This window comes from Hypanus sabinus, chromosome 25, assembly GCF_030144855.1.
Source record: "Hypanus sabinus isolate sHypSab1 chromosome 25, sHypSab1.hap1, whole genome shotgun sequence".
Classification (NCBI taxonomy): Eukaryota; Metazoa; Chordata; class Chondrichthyes; order Myliobatiformes; family Dasyatidae; genus Hypanus; species Hypanus sabinus.
Genome location: NC_082730.1, coordinates 15384331 through 15405184, shown reverse-complemented (window position 1 = coordinate 15405184; position 20854 = coordinate 15384331). Strand labels below are relative to the sequence as shown.

The 20854-nt window shown below is 41.9% G+C and overlaps 1 protein-coding gene across 1 annotated transcript in view; it reads right to left on the bottom strand.

Annotated features, from left to right (window-relative positions):
- The window catches only part of LOC132380899 (uncharacterized), a 179259-nt gene that overhangs the window by 120763 nt on the left and 37642 nt on the right, over nt 1-20854 (bottom strand). Inside the window, 4 exon segments of the mRNA XM_059949817.1 lie at nt 5610-5930; nt 9858-10178; nt 13318-13638; nt 14459-14779. Of these exon segments, the coding sequence (XP_059805800.1) occupies nt 5610-5930; nt 9858-10178; nt 13318-13638; nt 14459-14779 (1284 nt within the window).

Sequence of the window (20854 nt, the reverse complement as noted above, 5' to 3'; positions counted from 1 at the left end):
AAGCAGAGTTGAAGTGGGTGGCAACCGGGAGATCCTGTCTGTTGTGGCGGACAAAGCGGAGGTGCTCGATGAAGCGGTTCCCCAATCTGTGTTGGGCCTAACCAATGTAGGGAAGGCTGCACCAGGAGCACTGGATGCAATAGATGACCCCAACAGACTCACAAGTGAAGTTTTGCCTCACCTGGAAGGAGTGTCCGGAGCCCTGAATGGTGGTAAGAGTGGAGGTGTAGTGACAGATGTAACACATAAGCTTGCAGGGATAAGTACCAGCTGGGAGATCTGTGGGGAGGGGTGTGGACAGGCAGTCGTGGAGGGAATGATCCCTGCGAAAAGTGGAGAGGGGTAGAGAGGGAAAGATGTGCTTAGTTGTGGTACCCCACCTGGTACTTATCCCTGCAAGCATAAGTGTCAACACTTGTCCCTAAACCTCCTCTCGTAGAGACCTGTGACTAAATCTACAGCAACTTTTTGCAATAAGCGCAGGGTATGTTGTCCAGTGATAAATAGTGAGTGGTAAATAGGATGAAAGATACACCTGATCTTTTTTTTTGAGAATGACGTGAGAGAATGATCTTACACATACATTGTCCAAATGATTGCTTTTAATTGGAAGTTGTACTGAGGAACAGTTTACTGAATGCACTTTCAAATACAACAGCTAATTCCCCAAAACAGAGTAGTACAGGTGAGACCATCTAAATTTTTCTTCAACCCAGTCTCTTAGTTCTCTACCATTCCACACCTGAGGTGAGATTCCATTGCCTGATGTTTTGGGAATAATGGAGTCACCAGTTACAGTGGAAACAACACCATTCATTCATGTGTTGTAAACCAACACATTGGCACTCTAATCCTGGCTTTTTGTTGACTGAAGCCGCATCAAGTTCCCTAAGATTCAGCAGCTAGCTATCGTATTCATTGTGAAATAATTAAAGAAAAAAGAAACCTACCCCTGTTTTTTCTCTTCAGGTAGCAAAGAAGACAAACGACAATTAATATGAGAAGAAGCCCAACAACAGTGAGCACGATTATGTGAATAAGCCTGTGGTAAAGAATAGGAAAAGGTCAGTCCTGGTTCATCACTTGTTCTTAGCCATTTGTAAAGTCTGATATTTACACAGCAGTTTTCATGTCTGCAGCTCAGAAATGAATATTACACACTGTTGACAGCAGTGGGAAATTGCAACAGCCAATCTGCTCACAGCAAGGTCTCACAAGCAGAAATGGGATCATGACCAATGATAGTGATGTTGGTTAAAGAGTAACTATTGTCCAGACCATTTGAGAACCCGAGCATGTTCTTTTACAAACATTTCATTGGAACTGTTACATTAAAGGATTGATTAGTGGCTTCTTCTCTGACAGACAGCATTGCTGACAATGACTCTGTACATCTTCATTGACTGGCTTACATGGTTTTCTTTGTTTCATGACTGTCTGGACTCTTGGATGGCTTGGACGAGTCAGGCTGAAGGGCCTGTTGTTCTAGTATTTAACAATGACTTTATTACTCAGAATACTTAAGGTTAGAAAGTTATCTTTGATCACGGGCTTGGCGCCTGTACAAGAAAATCAGTTTTCAACATATCACTTCATTGAAGTTAATTATGTTAAATGTTTTTAATAGCAGTTAAAGGGAAACAAATTTCACACCCAACTGTCTCTATTTAGATGGAGTAGCAGTGAAACCAGCTGTAGAGAGAAACTTATACTTTACATTTTATCTGATGTAGATTTTTCCCCTTGTGCAGTTTTCGTAGATTCTGTCACGATATTTTCACAGAAATGGATTGGCCCTGTTAATAGAAAATCAAATTAAATTTTATCTGCTTTATACTTATAAAATCAAGAGAGCACAATTGTTAGACCAATGGGTATTTGAGCATGGTGGACCAAAGGTGATCTGTTATCCAATACACTTTTAAAGATTAAAGATAAGATTTATTTGTCACATGTACATCAGATCACACAGTGAAAGGCATCATTAGCAATAACAACCAACACAAAGTATGTTCTGGGGGCAGCCTGCAAGTGTTCCATGCTTCCAGTGCCAAAATGGCTTGCCTTTGAATTACCAATACTTCCCTGTGTGCCTTTGGAATGTGAGAGGAAATCAGAGCACCCAGAGGAGACCCACACAGTCACTGGGAGAATGCACAAACAACGTGCAACAGTGGAGGGAAATGGGCCCACCCCGATCGCTGATCGCTGGCATTATAACAGTGTTATGCTTATTGCTGTTCTCCTGAGTACCCAATTACATTTACTAACGATTTGGATTCTTTCCCATATTCAGGCACTGATAATGCTGCTGGGGACTTGGACTGAGGGAACTGTAATCCTAATCGTAAGGGAAGGTTCCAGCCAGGGAGCTGGCCTCTGCCAGCCATGGGGAGACCTCTTTCCGGGGCCCCATCACCCTCCACAGGGGCATGGTCATAACTGTACTTGAGTATTCAGGGAGATAATGGTTCAGTTACACTTTTACTCTTTTAAAACAATAAACTAAAAGTCAATATACCCTGGGTGCCATGGTAGTTCGGCAGTTAGAGTGATGCGATTACAGTTCAGGGCATTCCAAAGTTTGGAGTTCAATTCTGGCACTGCTCTACAAAGAGCCTCTGTATGTCCTCCCTGTGGAATGTGTGAGACGACTGAGTAAAGTAATTGGTCATTGTAAATTGTCCCACAATTCGGTGACAATTGGGTTTGGCCGGGGTTGCTGGGGCAGCATGACTGGAAGTACTGGAAGGGTCTACACCATGCTGTATTGCTGAATAAATGAAGTAATGGAATCTCTCTTCAGGTGTGGAATGGCAGAGGACCAAGAGGATGGGTTGAAGAAAGATTGAGATGGTCTCATCTGTCGTACTCAGTTATGGGAAATGAGGTTTTGAATTTGAAAGTGTATTCAATAAGCTATTTCTCAGTACAAACCCCAATTAAATGCAATCATTTATACAATGTGTGTGTAAAATATATGTTTGGCTTTCCGTGTTTGCACTAGTGACATAAACCGCGACCATTCTCAGAAGCTATCATAAGATCCTGGCAACAATTTTCTCTGCATATAACTTCCCTGATTCTCCTGCTGGTGGGAGAGTTTCTACCCCTACAGTGAGCACTGAGAGATTTGAATAAAGCTCTTCATTTCTGAAACATTTGTTCAAACTGCGCAGAGTAATAGAGTGAAATACAATAACAAAATGATGATCAATATTCTCCTGTAACTGTCCCCATTCTGGACCCTGCAGCCTGTGGAACATCCCTTTCAACATGAATTCTATCCATCCCCCAGGGAATATTTCATTATTAAAGAGATCCCCTCAGAAGCTTTCTGATGATCATGCATGACGTTCAAAAGAAACTTGTGAATTAATTAGATCCAAGGAAATGTGTCATGTTCAGCAAAAGCTGCAAAGCTGAGTATTAGGAAAAATTGGTTAAAACATTGAAAATTTAGAAAGTTAGAAGGTTTGTAGGGAATATATATACTTATGAAATCTTCAATTGGTACATGAAGAGATTGTGAATTAAAACAAATAACAGACAGAGATGGGGGAGTTTATAATGGGCAGAAAGAAACCCAAGAGCAATTCAATACATTGGTTTTGCCTTTTGTCCTTCATCACATTTCCTAATACCAATGTCAGGCTAATTGCTCTATAATTTCCTCTTTTATCTCTACCTCTTTTTTAAAATAGAGTGGTTCGCTTCCCCTCAATCCTTTGGAATTAGAAATGGCCAGCAATGCATCTACTTCTTTCTTGTGCCAATTCTCTATGTTCTCCTGGACGTAGAATATTAGAACCTGGAGATTTCTAGGAGAGTAACTGTTTCCCCATATCTTTTGATCTCTCTACCTCTGAGAAAAATAACTCAATCTTTCTTAAATACGGGTTCACCACTTTCTGGGAGAAGGAACCGTTCCTAATCTCAGTCTTAAATGACTCACCCTTTAGATTATTTTTAGTGTCCGGAGACTATCCTGTATTCCCTGGCATCGGAAGCATCAAACCTGAATTTGCATCAGCTTGCTAAAATATTGCAGATTTCTCTGAGATCACCTCTCAGCCTTCTAAACTGCAGCAATTAAATCCTCGTTAACCAAATCTCGGATCTTTTCTCACTTGTGACATTCCAGAAATCAGTCTGCTGATCCTTTGAATGCCTCTGTCCAGAACAAGAACATCTTTCACTGCAGCACCAAAACTGCACACAAAGCTGGTTGCCTGAGATCAATTTTAGTGCTGAGCCAGACTGAAAATGTCTGGTAATGGGCCTAATCGAGGCATTGAGTTCTGGGCATGAGAGCACATCGAAGTGGCAGGACCATGTGTCAGAGAGCAAGGAACGATCAGCTCACCTATAACAGGAACATCTTTCATTAGAACAGATCTGCACACAATTCTAGTAGCCGAGAGCGAAGAACAAGTTGAGGTCGCACAGATTTAAGCTTTGGGCCTGAATGGAATGTTTGGGTACGAGTCGAATCGACTCAGCAGGTCCCGCGCATGAGAGAGCATCAAACAGCAGGGCCTGAGTGTGAGTGTGAGGAACAATGTTCTGATTGGCTGAGTTAAGCACAGAACCAGTTTGAAAAGATCAGACTGACAAGACTGAACAAGACAGACGGGCTGATGTGAGTCTAACTGATTCTCAAGGATTACTCATCTCTGCACTAAACTGAGGCTGTGGCCTGCAGCTAACAGGCTCTAAGATTGGCAGTGACTGGCTTCATGGCTGGGGACTCACTTGTATGAACATTTGTCCTGAATTTGAGTCATTTGTTTATTTTTTGCACATTGGGTGTTTGATGGTCTTTTTTTTGATAGGCTCCATTGGGTTTCTTTGTGTTGTGGCTGCCTGTAATGAGTCAAATTTCAAGGTTGTATATGGTATACATAAAATAAAATGATACTCTGAACTTTGGTCCCAACTGATAAAGGCCCTGTATCAATGCAATATTTCATGCTTGTTCCTTTACTTGAATCTTCTCTCCGAAAGTCCAAATACAATTTGCATTCTTTATGCCCTGCGGCATCTGCATGCTTACCTTGTGAAAGATGTACAAGGACACTCAAAACTCATTATATTCCCCCCTTTTTTATTCTATTGCCATTCTATTCTGCTGTTTCTTTTGTATTTGCACAGATTTTCTTCTTTTGGTTTTTTGTCCATCTTTGATTATATGTAGTTTTGCATTGATTCTATTGTATTTATTTGTATCTACTGTGAATGCCTGCAAGAAAATGGATCTCAGAGTAGAATATGATGACAGATATGTACAAATGTACTTGGATCATAAATTTACTTTGAACTTTGAAGTGGTTTATCTTAGAAGGACATCTTAATTAATGACTAGAAATATTATCAGATGAAACACATTCACACCCAGCCAGTGAGAGCAAATCAGAACCAAAAGGCTCTGTGGTGAGTGACTCACATTTGAACTGCTGTGCTGAAAGGTTTTTCATTCTCTGAAAGGTGGTGACAACATACACTCCATGCTCCTGAGTGAAGTTCCAACTACACAATATCCATCACACATCAGTCATTCAGTTGTTCTCCAACGACCATCATAAAGAATCAAACCCTGCATCACTTACCCGTGCTGTTGACTTCAATCACAATTCTGCAGGTGCTGACACTGTTGGAGATGGACACGTTGACCATTTCACTGGACACTTCTCCATTAACATTTGAGGCTTTGCAATAATACAGATATTTTTTGTATTTTAATGATTGGCAAGGTAGATCCAGTTTATTGGTATCAGAGATATTTGAATCCACAGATGGCATCTTTTCATACCAGGAGTACTGAATGGGAAGGGATCCATGGACAGACTCGCAGGACACTGACACGGAGTCCCCACAACTTGAGCCACTTGTTGGTGGTGAAAATTGAAGCAAAGGAACAGACGGGGGTTCTGTTAAAAAGAATCAGTGAACATCTGAAAATCAAACACACTAAAGATATCAGCAGTTTGTATTTCAACCAGAACCCACAAGTTTGGAATTTCAGCAGCTCGTCTAGCTCACTGTGTCTCTGCACCCTTGCATCTGCCTGAACTGCCATGTCTGTCAGTATCACTGAAAACAACAGGATTCTTGATCAGAACAACAGTGTCAGTGTGAAAATCTGAGCTTCAGTCTCTCTCAGCTGCAAGGAGACAGTCTGAAGTGAGACCTAACAGTGTGACTTTGAAATGGCAACATTTGTGTGTGTCCTGGAAAACTCACCATAATCTGAAAGCAGGAAATTGTCAGATACGTACAAAATTAATGGTGACCTTAAAGGAGAGAGTATACTTGTGATTTGGTTTAGGTGGTCTACAGCAGCAAAGGAACCCATAAGTACTGACAGCTATATAAAGCCAACAAGGAATCGTGTGAGATCATAGACCATAATACCATGAAACATTGGAGCAGAATTAGGCCACTCTGTCCATTGAATCTGCTCCACAATTTCATCATGGCTGATTTATTATCCCTGTAAATCTATTCTCCTGCTTTCTCCCCGTATCCTTTGATGCCCTTACTAATCAAGAACCTATGAAATTCCATTTTAAATATACCCAATAAATTAACCACCACAGCTACTTATCGCAATGAATTTCACAGATTCACCAGCCTCTGGCTGAAGAAGTTCCTCCTCATCTCTTTTAAAGGGTCATCCTTCTATTCTGAGTCTGTGCTTTCTGGTCCGAGATGCCACACTGTTGGAAACCTCTCTTCACATCCACTGGGCTTGGCAAAGCTCAACAGCTTTCAATAAAATCCATCCTCATTATTCTAAACTCCAGCAAGGACAGGCCCAGAGCCATCAAATGGTGCTCACAAATTCAGGGAGTTTGACGACACTTGGAATTTAACAGATGTATTCCTTTAGAACTGATGTACAGAGAGTTCTTGGGGTACAAGTCCATTGCTCCCTGAAAGTGGCAACACAACTGGACATAATGGTAATGAAAGCATTCAGCACATTTACCTTCTTCAATCTACATGTTGGAGACTCAATCTGACATGGCATTTTGAAGCTTCATAAAACTTTGTTTAGAGCACAATTAGAACATAATGTGTACTTCTGTTTGCAACCCGATAGAAAGGATGTGGATGTTTTTGGAGAGGGTGAAGAGGTTCAGTGGGATGTCATCTGGATTGGTGTGTGTTAGCTGTGGACAGAAATTGGACAAACTTAGATTGTTTTCACTGGAGTTTAGGAGGCTGAGGAGCAAACTGATAGAGGTTTATAAAGTTAGAGAAGTCAAAGATAGGGAAGATAGTTAGACATATTTTTCCAAGATTAAAATATCAAATAATAGTGAGCATACTTTTAAGGTGATAAGGAAAGAGTTTAAAGGACATATGTGAGACAAGACCCTGCAGCGGATAGTGAGGTAATCTGAGAAGATCATCGGGGTCTCTCTTCCCACCATCACAAACATTTACACTACAGGGGAAACAGCATTATGAAGGACCCATGCACCCCTCATAAAATCTCTTCTCCCTCCTGCCATCTGGGAAAAGGTTCCAAAGCATTCAGGCTCTCACGACCAGACTATGTAACAGTTTCTTCCACCAAGCTATCAGACTCCTGAATATCCAAAGCCTGGATTGACACCTTGCACTATTGTCCTGTTTATTATTTATTGTATTGCCTGAACTTTGTGTACTTTATGCAGTCCTGTGTAGGTCTGTAGTCTAGTGTAGCATTCTCTGTTTCAATTTTTTTACAAAGTTTAGTCTAATTTTTGTACTGTGTCAGGTAACACCATGGTCCTGAAAAACATTATCTCATTTTTACTATGCACTGTACCAGCAGTTATGGTCAAAATGACAATAAAAGTGACAACTTGACAAGTTTTTTTTATCCTGAGGGTGGTGAAAGCATGGAACCCATTGTCAGACCAACTGGAGGAAAGAGAGATAAGAACTATATTTAAGAGGCTTTTGGATGAGGACATGAAAAGGCAGTGACTGGAGGGGATGTCGACTGCATACTACAGAGACAGAGTAGTACAGGACAGAAACAGGCCCTTCAGCCCATTTAATCCATGCTAAACCATTTAAGCTGCCTACTCACATCCACCTGCACTGCGACAATCACCCTCCACATCTCTACCATCCATAAACCAATCCAAACTTCTCTTATTGAAGTTGAGCTTGCATGTACCACCTGTGCTGACAGCACATTCCGCACACTTAAGATCCTCTGACTGAAGAAGTTTCCCCTCATGTTCCCCTTAAACGTTTTAGCTCTTACCTTTAACCCATTACCACTGGTTGTTGTCCCACCCACCCTTTGTGGAAAAAGCCTGCCTCCGTTTGCCCTTTCTATACCCCTCATAATTTTGTGCACCTCTATCAACTCTCCTCTCCACCTTCTACATTGTAAGTGATACAGGCATAACCTAGTCACTCTTTCCTTATAGATAAGGTCCTCCAGACCTGGCAAAGTATTTGTAAATTTTCTCTGTAATTTTTCAACCTCGTTTACATCTCTCCTCCAGGTAGATGACCAAAAGTGCACACAATACTTCAAATTTGGCCTCAGCAATATGTTATACAAGTTCAACATAACATCCATCTCTTGTACTCAATACATTGATTTATGATGGCCAATGTGCCAAAAGCTTTACTTACATTCCCATCTTACTGCGACGCACCCTACAAAAATTATTGACCAGTATTCCCTTTGTTCTACCACACTCCTCAGTGCCCTACCATTATCTGTGTAAGACCTACCCTGGTTGGTCCTACCAAGGTGCAAAACCTCACATGTGTCTGCACTAAATTCCATCTGCCATTTGTCAGCTCATTTTCCCATCTGTTATAGATCTCTCTGCAGGCCATGATCACCTTCCTCATGGTCCAATGCACCACCCCCAATCTTGGTGTCATCCACAAATTTGCTGATGCTCTTTACATTATTATCCAGATCACTGATACAGATTCAAACAACAATGGACCCAGCTCCAATCCCTGCGACACTCCACTAATCACAGGCCTCAAGTCAGAGAGGTAACCTTCTAATACCACTCTTTGGCTTCTCCCACAAAGGCAATGTCTATCCAATTTACCACCTCATTTTGAATGCCGAGCGACTGAACTTTGTTAACCAACCGCCCATGCAGGGCTTCAGTGAGAGTCTTGCTAAAGTCTATGTGAACAACATCCACTGTCTTGCCTTCATCCACTTTCCTGGGATCCTCCTCACAAACTTTATAAGGTTGGTTAGACGTAAACTACCACGCATGAAGCTGTGCTGACTATCCTTATACATTCCATGTCTATCCAAATATTATATTCATCCAAACTTTTAGAATACCTTCTAATAATTTTCTTACAACTGATGTCAGAATTACTGCCCTAGAATTTCCTGGTTTGTGTTACAAACCTTGTTTAAACAACAGAACAACATTGGCTAGACTCCAGTCCTCTGGTACTGCTCCTGTCACTAAGAATAGTTTAAATATGTCTGCCAGGGCCCTTGTAATCTCTGCAGTTGCCTCCTGTAAGGCCAGAGGAAACACATTAGCAGGCCCTGGGGATATATTCACATTGATTTGCCTCAGGATGGCAAACACCTCCTCCTTTGACAGGTGATGTTTCATGGAGTTCAGAGCTAGAAATGTGTGCCGAGCCTTCCACTGGAAATTGGTGTCTCATCAGTGGGTCAGACCCTGAACTGGGTGAGAGCAACATGAGAGGGGTTTCTTTACACTTGTCCATTCCCCACAGGGCTCTGTACTGTTGTGGAGCTTCAGGATATTCCTGCTGCCCTGACGCTTCCCAGGAAAAACATGAATCAGACATTTCAGTGAAGATATCAAGTCAATCAATGAGAAACCTACCGTCAGATACTTGGAGATGCACATCAAACACTGGATGCTTGCCAGATGTTGTAATTCCACATCTGTAAACTCCTTTATCATTAGAAACAAGCTTCTCCATAGTAACAGTAAATATTCCCTGGGATGTGTTATCTCTGATTGTCATTCTTCCATACTGCTCATTTGTCCCATTTGTATTCACTAACGACATGCATTGGTGATCCCGCATGCGGCAGAAATACTTTGTGTGTGAACGGTACAATGGTGCATAGTGGCAATTGATTGTGATCGCTCTTCCCACAACTCCTCTTACTGATTCCTCTGCCCATAAAGCACCTGAAACTGAAGGACAAGTTTCTCAGAAAATGCACAGGTGAAATCAGATCAACTCAGGGAGATTCAAGATTGTATATCGGTTCATGTAATTTCCTGTACAAAGGTGTAAAGGAGAACAAAATTATTATCACATTGGATCTGACACAAAATATAAGAAATGCAATCATCAGAATAAAAATAAAGATATTTTATTTAAAGCTGTTGCTGTGTTCTAAGGAATCTGCAAAACTGTCTATTGGTATAATTGAATTCCACATGGACTGAGAAGACAACAGCATCGTCCCTCATCACGTGCTCACAACTCTTCACAAGTAATGATTTTTATTTGATTAGAATCATTATTGTCACTGCCCACTAATGTCTCAGTATGTTTCCACATTTCTTATTCCCTGGAGCGTAGAAGAATGAGGGGTGATTTGATAGAGGTGTATAAAATTATGATGGGTATAGATAGAGTGAATGCAAGCAGGCTTTTTCCACTAAGGCCCAGGGGAGAATAAAACCAGAAATCATGGGTTAAGGGGAAGGGGAAAAGTTTAAAGGGAACAGTGGGGGGGCTTCTTCACGCAGAGAGTGGTGGGAGTGTGGAATGAGCTGCCAGATGAAGTGGTGAATGCAGGCTCACTTCTGACATTTAAGAAAAACTTGGACAGGTATATGGATGAGAGGGGTTTAGAGGGATATGGGCCAGGTGCAGGTCAGTGGGACTAGGCAGGAAAATGGTTCGGCACAGCCAAGAAGGGCCAAAAGGCCTGTTTCTGTGCTGTAATGTTCTATGGTTCTATGGTTCTGAGTCAATAGATTACAGATCCAGTCACATTCCAGGCAGGTGAGTATAAGGTCAGTGGTGGGTAACTTACTGGAGGAGATTGTGTGAGCAGGGTCTACCTGTATTTACAAAGATAAGATCTGATTTTGGATAGCGAACCTGATTTTGTGCATGGGAAATCCTCTGATACCTAATGTAAACAATGACAAATTTAATATTTTAAATGTGGGTCACAACACAGCTTTAAGAATTATATTGCAAAACTGAAAAAAAAAAAACAGATGTCCCACTGTGAAGGAATGGACTGAAGAAATAGTTAAGATTTCTTCTTATGAACACATGTTGGGAAGAATTAACAGTGAGGGAAAAGTGCAAGATGTGTGGGATCAATTTTGGTTGTATGTAATTTAAACTTAAATTAGAATTTTTTTTTCTGTTTCTTAGTTTTAAATATTTTCCTGTCATGGGATGTCTGTGTAAAATATGCTGTACTGTATCTGCTCTATGATATGCTGTGCTGCTTTGTAAAATAAGAATAAATAATAATAAAAATTCAAATTACAAAAATAAATATTTGACTGAGTTTTCTTTGAGAAATGATCTAAGGAACTAATGAGAACAGGACCTTAGAATTTAGCAGTTGAGTTTAGCAAGGCTTATGACCATGCATTGCATAGTAGACTGATCTGTAATGTGAGATCACATGATAAGCTCGCTGGATGGATACTGAATAGGCCTGGTGGAAGGAGTCAGATTGTGGTGGTGGAGTGTTGGTTTTCTGGCAACTTCTGATTCAGACCAGTGGTGTGCCATTAGGGTCAGTGCTGTTACTTGTTAATGACTCTTACTTGTCATCAGTATTAATAATTTGGAATGAAAATGAAGATGGCATGATTTCTGTGTTGTGGATGATACTATAGTGCAGTGGACAGTGGAAAGAGTTGTTGAAGTTAACAGAGGGGCTTTGAAAAAGAGCCGGTGTTCAGCCCCATTAGTCAGTGCCAGCAAGCTCCCCCCCCCCCCACCTGAGCCTGTCCTGTCTGCTTGTATTTGACCCGTCTCCCTCTCTTCTCAGTACTACCATCAGGTGGAAGGTGCAGGAGTCTTAGGGCCGACACCACAGGGTTCGTAAACAGTTGTTGTCCGACAGCAATCAGGCCCCTGGATTAGTTTCACACGCCACAGCTCTGAACTGACTCTGCAGCTGTGAACTCACTTTCAGGGACTCTGCCTATCATGTTCTGTGTATTATTTGTTTAAGTATTTTTATTATTTTCACTATTTGTCATCTTTTGCACATAGTTTGTTTGTCAGCCTTTGTCGTGTATGGTTTTACATGGATTCTATTGTGTTACTTTATTTTGTTGGCAAAGGTATTGTGGATAATCACTGTCTTTATTCCAGGGTAGGGGAGTCGAAAACTAGAGACTCTTGGCTTAAGGAGTGAGGGGAATTTCTTAGAGAGCCTGGAGTGGCAGTGCTTTCCACAGAGCAGTGTGTGCATGGAAAAAATTGCAACAGGCAATGCTAAAAATGGGTACAAATAAACTATTTAAAATACATTTGGACAAGTTCATGTACAGGAAAGTTTTAGAAGGATAAAGGCCAATTGCAGGGAAATGGGAGAAGCTCAGGAAGACACTGTGTTCAGCATGGATGATTTGGGGTGAAGCTCCTGTACCCATACCCTGTAACTCTCTGACTCTTCAGCATCCTCCCCAAGCTGGAACACACTTTTGAAAGGTTAAATTCAGAATTCTATTTCATTGCCTCCCTCCTTTCTTAAAGAGTGGGGTGATATTTCCAATTTTCCAATCCTTTGTACATTCCAGAATCTAATTATTCTTGAAAGATCACCACTAATGCCTCCACAATTTCTTTATATAACTCTTTCAGGAATTGTGGTGTAGTCCGTCTGGTCCAAGTGACTGATCTACCTTCAGATCTCACAGCTTCCTAAGCACCTTCTGCTTAGTAATAGCAACCACACTCATTTTTGCCCCCTGACATTGCCAAATTTCTGTCATTCCCAATAATATTTGCAATATTATAAATCCTTCCTTTTTCTTTCATGAGAATGACACTGTCTCACAACTGAACACCTACTTTAGGCTTTTCAAAGTAAAGTATTAATGGAATGTTCTCAATCAGTTTGGATGCATAAGTCCAACTGAGTTTGAGATGCTCCACATCTTCCTGGAGGAAGTGAAAGACTTAACTGTTCTCTGCCCTTTATTTCTACCCCATGGGGGCTGCAATGAGTAGCTTCTACAAATGCAAAGATATTCCTTACCCTCACCAACAGTACAAGAGCTGCAGTAACAGAGTAACATAAAGAAATATTTAAATGTCTCCTCCCTTGAAAGGAGAACTTACTGGTGCCATTGATTGCTGTCACATAACTGCAGATCTCTCTGTTGTTGAAGACTGTCACATTAACCATTGCACTGGATCTTGCTCCCTTCCAGTTTGAGGCTCCACAGTAATATTGATAGTGCTGGTGGTTGAAGGATTGACAACGCAGAGTCAGTTCATTAGTATCTGAGATCTTTCGATACCCAGATGAGGTTTGTTCATACCAGCTGTACTGACTGGGAAGGGATCCCTGGAAGGACTCACAGGAAAGTGACACTGAGCCCCCGAGACGTGAAACATTTGCTGGTGACAGATATCGAACCACAGGAACAGACACAGGATCTGTGGGAAAGAATTAAACATTCAGACTCTGAATGAACATCTGAAAAACATACACTCTTATGCCACTTTATTAGGTATAAATATTCACCTGATCACTAATGCAAACATCTATTTAATCAATCATGTGGCAGCACCTCCGTCCATAAAAGCATGCAGAAGTATTCAAGAGGTTTAGTCAATGTTCAGGCCAAATATCAGAATGAGAAAGAAATTTGATCTAAGTAACTTTGACCATGAAATAATTGCTGGGGCCAGGCAGGGTAGTTTAAATATCTCAGGTTTTATTCATCTCCTGGGATTTCCACACACAACTGTCTCTAGAGTTTACAGAGAATGGAGCAAACAACATGAAATAACATCCAGAGAGCAGTAATTCAGTGAACAAAAGTGCCTTGTTAATGAGAGATGTGAGAGGAGAATGTCCGGACTGGTTCAAGCTGTCAGTAATTCAGAACCAGGCGTTACGACAGTGGTGTGCTAAAGAGTATCTGAAGGTGCAGCACGTCAAACCTCGAAGTGGATGGGACACAGAAGCAAAAGACCATGAACATACACTCCATGGCCACTCTATTATGTACAGGAGATGCCTAATAAAGCAGCCACTAATTGTTTAAAGGCAGCAACTTTTCAGATATCTCACACATGATTAGTGGCTTTCAGGAGAGAATGAAATAGTGACCGGGGTCAGTGACCTGCTGTTTAAAGGGAAACATTTGGCACTGATATTAATGCAGAGATAGTGAGGGATGGACAGGGTCTGGACAAAGATCATGAGACACTTATTTTATGAAAGGCAGAAATCAATCACTGAGAAACCTACCATCAGATACTTTTAGTTCTAAATTAAATCTTTTATCGAGACCTGTTATTTCAATTCCACAGCCGTACCATCCTGTATCTCCAGAGTGAAGATCCTCCATAGTAACAGTAAATATTCCCCGTTCCGGGTTATCTGTGATTGACACTCGTCCACTCCGTCCATGTTGCCCTTTTGTTTTCACTAAAACTGAACATTGCGGAGTCCATCCATGGCACCAGTACTTTGTGTCTGAGTGGTACTGTGCTCCATAGTGACAATCGATTGTGATCGCTCTTCCCACATCTCCTCTTACATTTTTCTCTGCCCACAATGCACCTGAAACTGAGGGAAGCATTTTCAGATTTGAGGAGAAAATAACAAATTAATGCAACACATATTTTTGAACATGATGGTGAAAACAGGTGCAGGTCATGCTCAGCAAGTGGACAATCACACCGCAGCCAAAGAATTTGGCTTGAGGTGCGTTCAGTGCGGTTACTCTGTCAGTCGTGTCAGTGATCTCTCCCCTGTCTCAGTATGCTTCCCACTCCAGAGTCCTGAGCAGAAACCGATGGTTGATATTCCAGTGCAGTACTGAGGGAGGGTGGCAGAATCTATGAGGGTGCTGAATCCAGAGGGTGCTGAATCTATGGAATTCAATACCATACATGCCTTCTGAGGCCCTGAAAGTTTGGAAAGTGTTGAACTTTCAGTTATTTCAGAATGTCCACACAGGTCCCAGCTATTTCAGTGTGTGTGTGTGTGTGTGTGTGTGTGTGTGTGTGTGTGTGTGTGTGTGTGTGTGTGTGTGTGTGTGTGTGTGTGTGTGTGTGTGTGTGTGTGTGTGTGTGTGTGTGTGTGTGTGTGTGTGTGTGTGTTCGTTCAGACAAGTTTATAAACTGCAGAAACAGACCCCTCATGATGTCAGAAACTGTGTCCTCTGGTTCTGAAGCAAATTGTAATTACCGAACTTATCAAGTATTCCTATGTGTAGTTAGAAGGTGGTGTAACAATGATCATTGGTACTTTAGTGTCTAGAAATCCCGGTGTAATTTCAATAACTGTTGCGATACTTTGAGTGCTAAAATCCAATTTATTATTTCTGGAATTAAAAAAAAACAACACATATCAAAAACAACAATGATGAACTGCCAGATTGTCAAAATCCCATCTGGATTGGAAAGGCTTTTAGGGAGAGAAATCTCTCATCCCTACCACCCTGGTTTACTTTGACTCCAGATCTGGTAACGTTCTCTGCTAACTGCACCATTGGAGTGGACCAGGAAGAACTCTGATTTCAAGACAATAATGTCGAATGTCATAGTGATCCCTGCAGAGTGAGATCAGATTCCAGCAATGGTAGACCTGATGGTCTTGCTTAACAGGTTCCAGGAGATTTCTCCAGCAGGACATATTCTCCCCACACCTAGCTCTACACTATTCCTCTTTGCTCCTTAACTCTCACCCACCTCCTTTTTCCACCCCATTCCATTTGCCTGTTGTGCTTCACAAGACCTCAGCCCCGACTAACTTGAGGACTCAGTTACACGCCGTCCCCTCTCCTATTTACACCTTCTCCCTCTCCACTCACACAATGACGCAGGGTCTCGACCCAAACCTTTGACATTTCCCCTCCCCCTGACAAATGCTGCTTGACCCACTGAGCTCCCCCAGGAGTGTGCTCTGAACTCCAGTTTCCGACATCTTTGTGTCTACAATTATTCAAGCACTGATGTGGAAACGTTGTTTGACCCCCAATCCAACACTGATTATGCAGGTGTCCAGTGCCGTCTGTCACTCACCAGGTAGGATCCCAATCAGAAGAATCAATGTCCACAGCATTTTATTCACAGAGACACAGTCAGGATCTATCTGTCTTCAGAGAGAAATGACTGAAATAAAAATAAGGAAGAAGGCAGCAGGAAGTTCGATCAAAATCTATAGTAACACAATTGGTGTGTGGTACGTGACAATCTGAAAAGCTTTTTGTTATATTTAGCAGGACAGGAACATTTAAACAATTCTCAAAGACTGATTGAGATGCTGAGACATGTTAAAATATTATGCACAAGCAACAGTAAAAGTTCTAATTTGAAGTCAGAATAAACAACTAGATGTGTCCTGAAGCACATCTGAAATGTTGACCACTTGGCTCCTGAAGTTCAATTTATTTTTTGCTTGATTTATGATGTTTGCTGTGGGGTGTCATTAGGGAAAGTGTTCATGGTGAAAAGTTAATGATGGAAAGAGAAAGAGCCCATGTTGAGGGTTATGTGTGTGAAGAGTAAGCTTGATGGCTCTGGGCCTGGACTCACTGGAGATTAGAAGAATGAGGGGGAATTGTATTCAAACCTATTGAATATTGAAAAAACAAGAGAGAATAATTGTGGAGAGGATGTTCCCTGTGATGGGGAGTTCTAGGATCATAGGGCAGTGCCTCTGATTACATGCACAATCCTTTAGAACAGAGATGAGGGAAAATTGCTTTAGCTGCTGGGTGGTGAATCTGTCAAATTCACTGCCACAGATGGTTGTGGAGGCCAATTCACTGGATATGTTTAAAGTGGAGATTGTTAAGTTCTTGAATACTAAAGGCATTCAAGGTTAACAGGAGCAGCAGGAGAATAAGGTTGAGAGAGAAAATAAATCAGGTGGAATGGTGGAATGGACTCAATGGGAAGAATGGCCTAATTCTTCTCCTATGTCTTTTGGTCTTATGGTCTGATATCACAGGTGTTACGTATTCAGGCAACAATAAATATATGAGATCGGCAAGGGTTTCTTATAACAAACAACAAGTTTATTAAACACAGAAAACAAACCCCCCAAAAGTAAACAAACACTAACGTAACCGGAAACAGCTGCTGAGCGGCTGTTCAAACAGTTCGTAAAGTGATATTCCAAAACAGTTCTTTAAAGTGGTATTGCCAAAAGTTCAATATGCTCACAGTCCATTTAAAAGGAGAGACTTTATAGGACGATTTAGGTTCTCTTTCACGTCGCTTGCTTCGATCCCCGACGTCGAAATTCCCACGAAGAATTTACGAAACAGAACGGCTTAAAGGCACTGACCTTTCCTTCTCCACTACCTTCAATCCTTTCTAGGTAAACCTAGGGATTAGCACGAAGATAGTCAACGAAATCCTTCCAAATAAGGATCAAACAAAGGTCGCCCCCGTTTCACCGTAGAAAGCGATTCTCCTCGATCTTTAACTTCCAACCTTGAATCTTCACTCTCCACTGTCTCAAACTAACAGAATCATAAAGAACCTGTTGGCATTAACCTTTTAAACTTTAGGCATTAAATAAAAACTTCATCCTTCAGCTAAACTGCGTCATCACTTCAAACACGCAGTGGCATAAAGTCAACCTGGCAAATCCAGCCACGAACTGCCCCTCCTCACAGGGTGGGGTCTACCTTTTATAACCTGTAAAAAAAACCCGTCACATGATCTCTACTGGCGGGAAAATGACGTCATTCCACCATCACAAGACCATAACCTCAAGTCCAGTATAGCTTCAACCCCAGTCACATGACAAGGGCTCCACTGTCATGTGTCACGAGTACGTAACACAGGCAAAATCTAGTGACCCTCTTCTGCAATCCCTCCAATGTTTCCCCATCCTTCATGCTATGCTGCAAACACAACTACACTCCAACCTAATATATGTATTAACCTTATTTTTAAAATTAGCAACATGAATTCTCATATGCACAATGCGGGTCCATTGCCATCCGCTTTCTTTATCAGCTACTTTACCATCGCCTTCTGTTCCAGATTTCAGAGAATTATGGACATATACTCCAAAATTTGTACATCATACTGGATCATGCCTTGGTACCCCCAGCACTCAAGGCATATCTTTGTCTGATTGTTACCATCAGTTAGAAGATATAGAAGCCTGAGCGCACACAATCAAATGAATGAATGAATGATGTATGTATGATGAATGAATGATTTTTACTATCATTATACATATATAGAATGACGCTTTGTTTGTCTTCCTCTCGGGCAATTAAATAAAGCAGTAGATATAAACAAGACAGTACTAGAAAAACAGTATTAAATAGATAAGATAGATAGATAGATGGATAGATAGATAATAGAAAATAAGTTGCAGCAGCACCAGAATATCACAGTAATGCACAGTGCCGTTAGTGCAAGAATTTGAGTCCTTGTGTGTGCTCACAGTTTCAGTCATTGTTCTGTGGGAGTGGTGTGATGGAGGCCACAGCTCTGGGATAGAAGCTGTTCCTCAGTCTATTTGTTCTGGCTTTTAGTGTCCTGAACCTTTTGCCTGACGGCAGTGGGTCAGACGGGGAGTGGCCGGGGTGTGTGGTGTCTCTGGTTATGCTGATTGCTTTCCTCCTGAGTCTGCTGGAATAGACGGTGTCCAGTCCTGGGAGATCCATCCTGACAATTCGCTGGGCCGCCTTCACCATGTGATGCAGGTCTTGTCGCTCAGCGGCTGTGCAGCTGGCCCACCACACGGTGGCGCTGTTGGTCAGGATGGTTTCAATTGTGCTTCTGTAGAAGTTAATCAACAGTTTTTGTGGGAGTTGGCCTGTTTCAGCTTTCTGAGGAAGAGGAGTCTCTGTTGTGCCTTTTTTACAAGCAGCAAGGTGTTGGTGGTCCATGTCAGCTGTTTTGACAACATAACTCCAAGGAACTTTAAGTTTTCCACACTTTCCACTACCTCTCCATGTGTATGGGGAGGGGTGTATACTCTGCCCTTTAATCTCCTGAAGTCAATGATCATCTCTTTTGTTTTAGAAGTGTTAAGGACCAGGTCGCTGTCCTTACACCACTCCATCAGATGATCCACTTCGAGCCTGTAGGCTGTTTCATCCTCGTCCGATATCAGACCAACCATTGCGGTATTGTTCAAAAATTTATTTATGGAGTTGGAGGTGTAGATGGGGGTGCAGTCATGTGTGAAGAGTGTGTAGACCATAGGGCTCAGCACACAGCCCTGCTGGGTGCCTGTTTTTAAGATGAGGATGGTGGAGGTGTGCTGACCAACTCTGACTTGCTGTGGTCAGTCTGTGAGAAAGTCCATGACCCATGAGCACAGGGAGGAACCAAAGCCAAGAGTGTTCAGTTTGCTGACCAGTTTATGGGGGATGACTGTGTTAAATGCAGAACTAAAGTCCACAAATAACATCGTCACATAAGTGTTCGGTTCCTCTAAATGAGTCAGAGCAATATGGAGGGCTGTTGTAACTGCATCTTCTGTGGAGCGGTTTGCCCGGTAGGCAAACTGGTGTTTGTCCAGATCAGGTGGGATTGTAGCCTTAATGTGTGAGAGCACAAGTCTCTCAAAGCACTTCATGTCTATGGGTGTCAGCGCTAAAGGGCAATAGTCTTTCAGGCACTTCACAGCTGATTTTGTGGGCACTGGGATGATGGTGGAGGTTTTAAGGCATGTTGGAACAGCAGCTTGTTGCAGTGAGAGGTTAAATATACTTGTAAACACCCGAGCAAGCTGATCGGCACGTGCTTTCAGTACCCGACCGGAAACTCAGTCAGCGATTTAGTAACAGCAACTTCCCCTCTGCCATCTGATTCATAAATGGATATTGAACCCGTGAACACTACCTCATTTCTCTATTTTGCGCTGGTGGGTGGCGTAGTGGCATCAGTGCTGGACTTCGGAGCAAAGGCTCCTGAGTTCGAATCCTGCTGACTCCCTTGCACGCTTCCCATCCATGATGGGTCGAGCGTCGAGCTAGTAACTCAACCTCGTAAAGATAAGAAAGTCTGCTAAAAAAACGTCATCAATGAGTTAAGGACTTTCTTCTTCTTCCTCTTTATTATGTGTTCAATTGAACTGCAACTGCTAAGTTAACAAATTTACGACACGCCGGTGATAATAAACCTGACTTTCATTCTGATTCTGATATTTCAATCAAATATGTTTTGGGGAACTTGATGGTGAGGAGGGAGCAAAGTAGGAAATAAGTGTGATGTTGAAGGGGCTTTTATGCAAACTCATCATACAGTACTTCACATCATTCCCACTCCTCTCTGAAAGCAGTGTCTGCCCTTTGAAGTGAACTTTAAAGCTTACCTCTTCTGAATTCTGTTCCATCCGTTGGTGCAATTTCAAGAGCCCTGATGGAATTTCACTTTGATGTGAGGGGAAACCAAGTGAAAGGAATTACACAGTCACAATGGAGTAAAATCCTTGTCAGATCTGTTCTCATACCAAATCAACTGCATTTTGACAGGAAATTTTGTTAAGTAGATGATCCCCTGCAGTTTCTATTTCTCATAGAATCATAGAGCTAACTAAATGGGCAGGTCACACGTGCCCAAGGAGAAGACATTTCTATCTTACCTAGCTCAGCTCCATGGTCTCCCTTTCCCCTAACCCTACATACCTTTGCTCAGACTCTCAGTCTCCAGTAACACA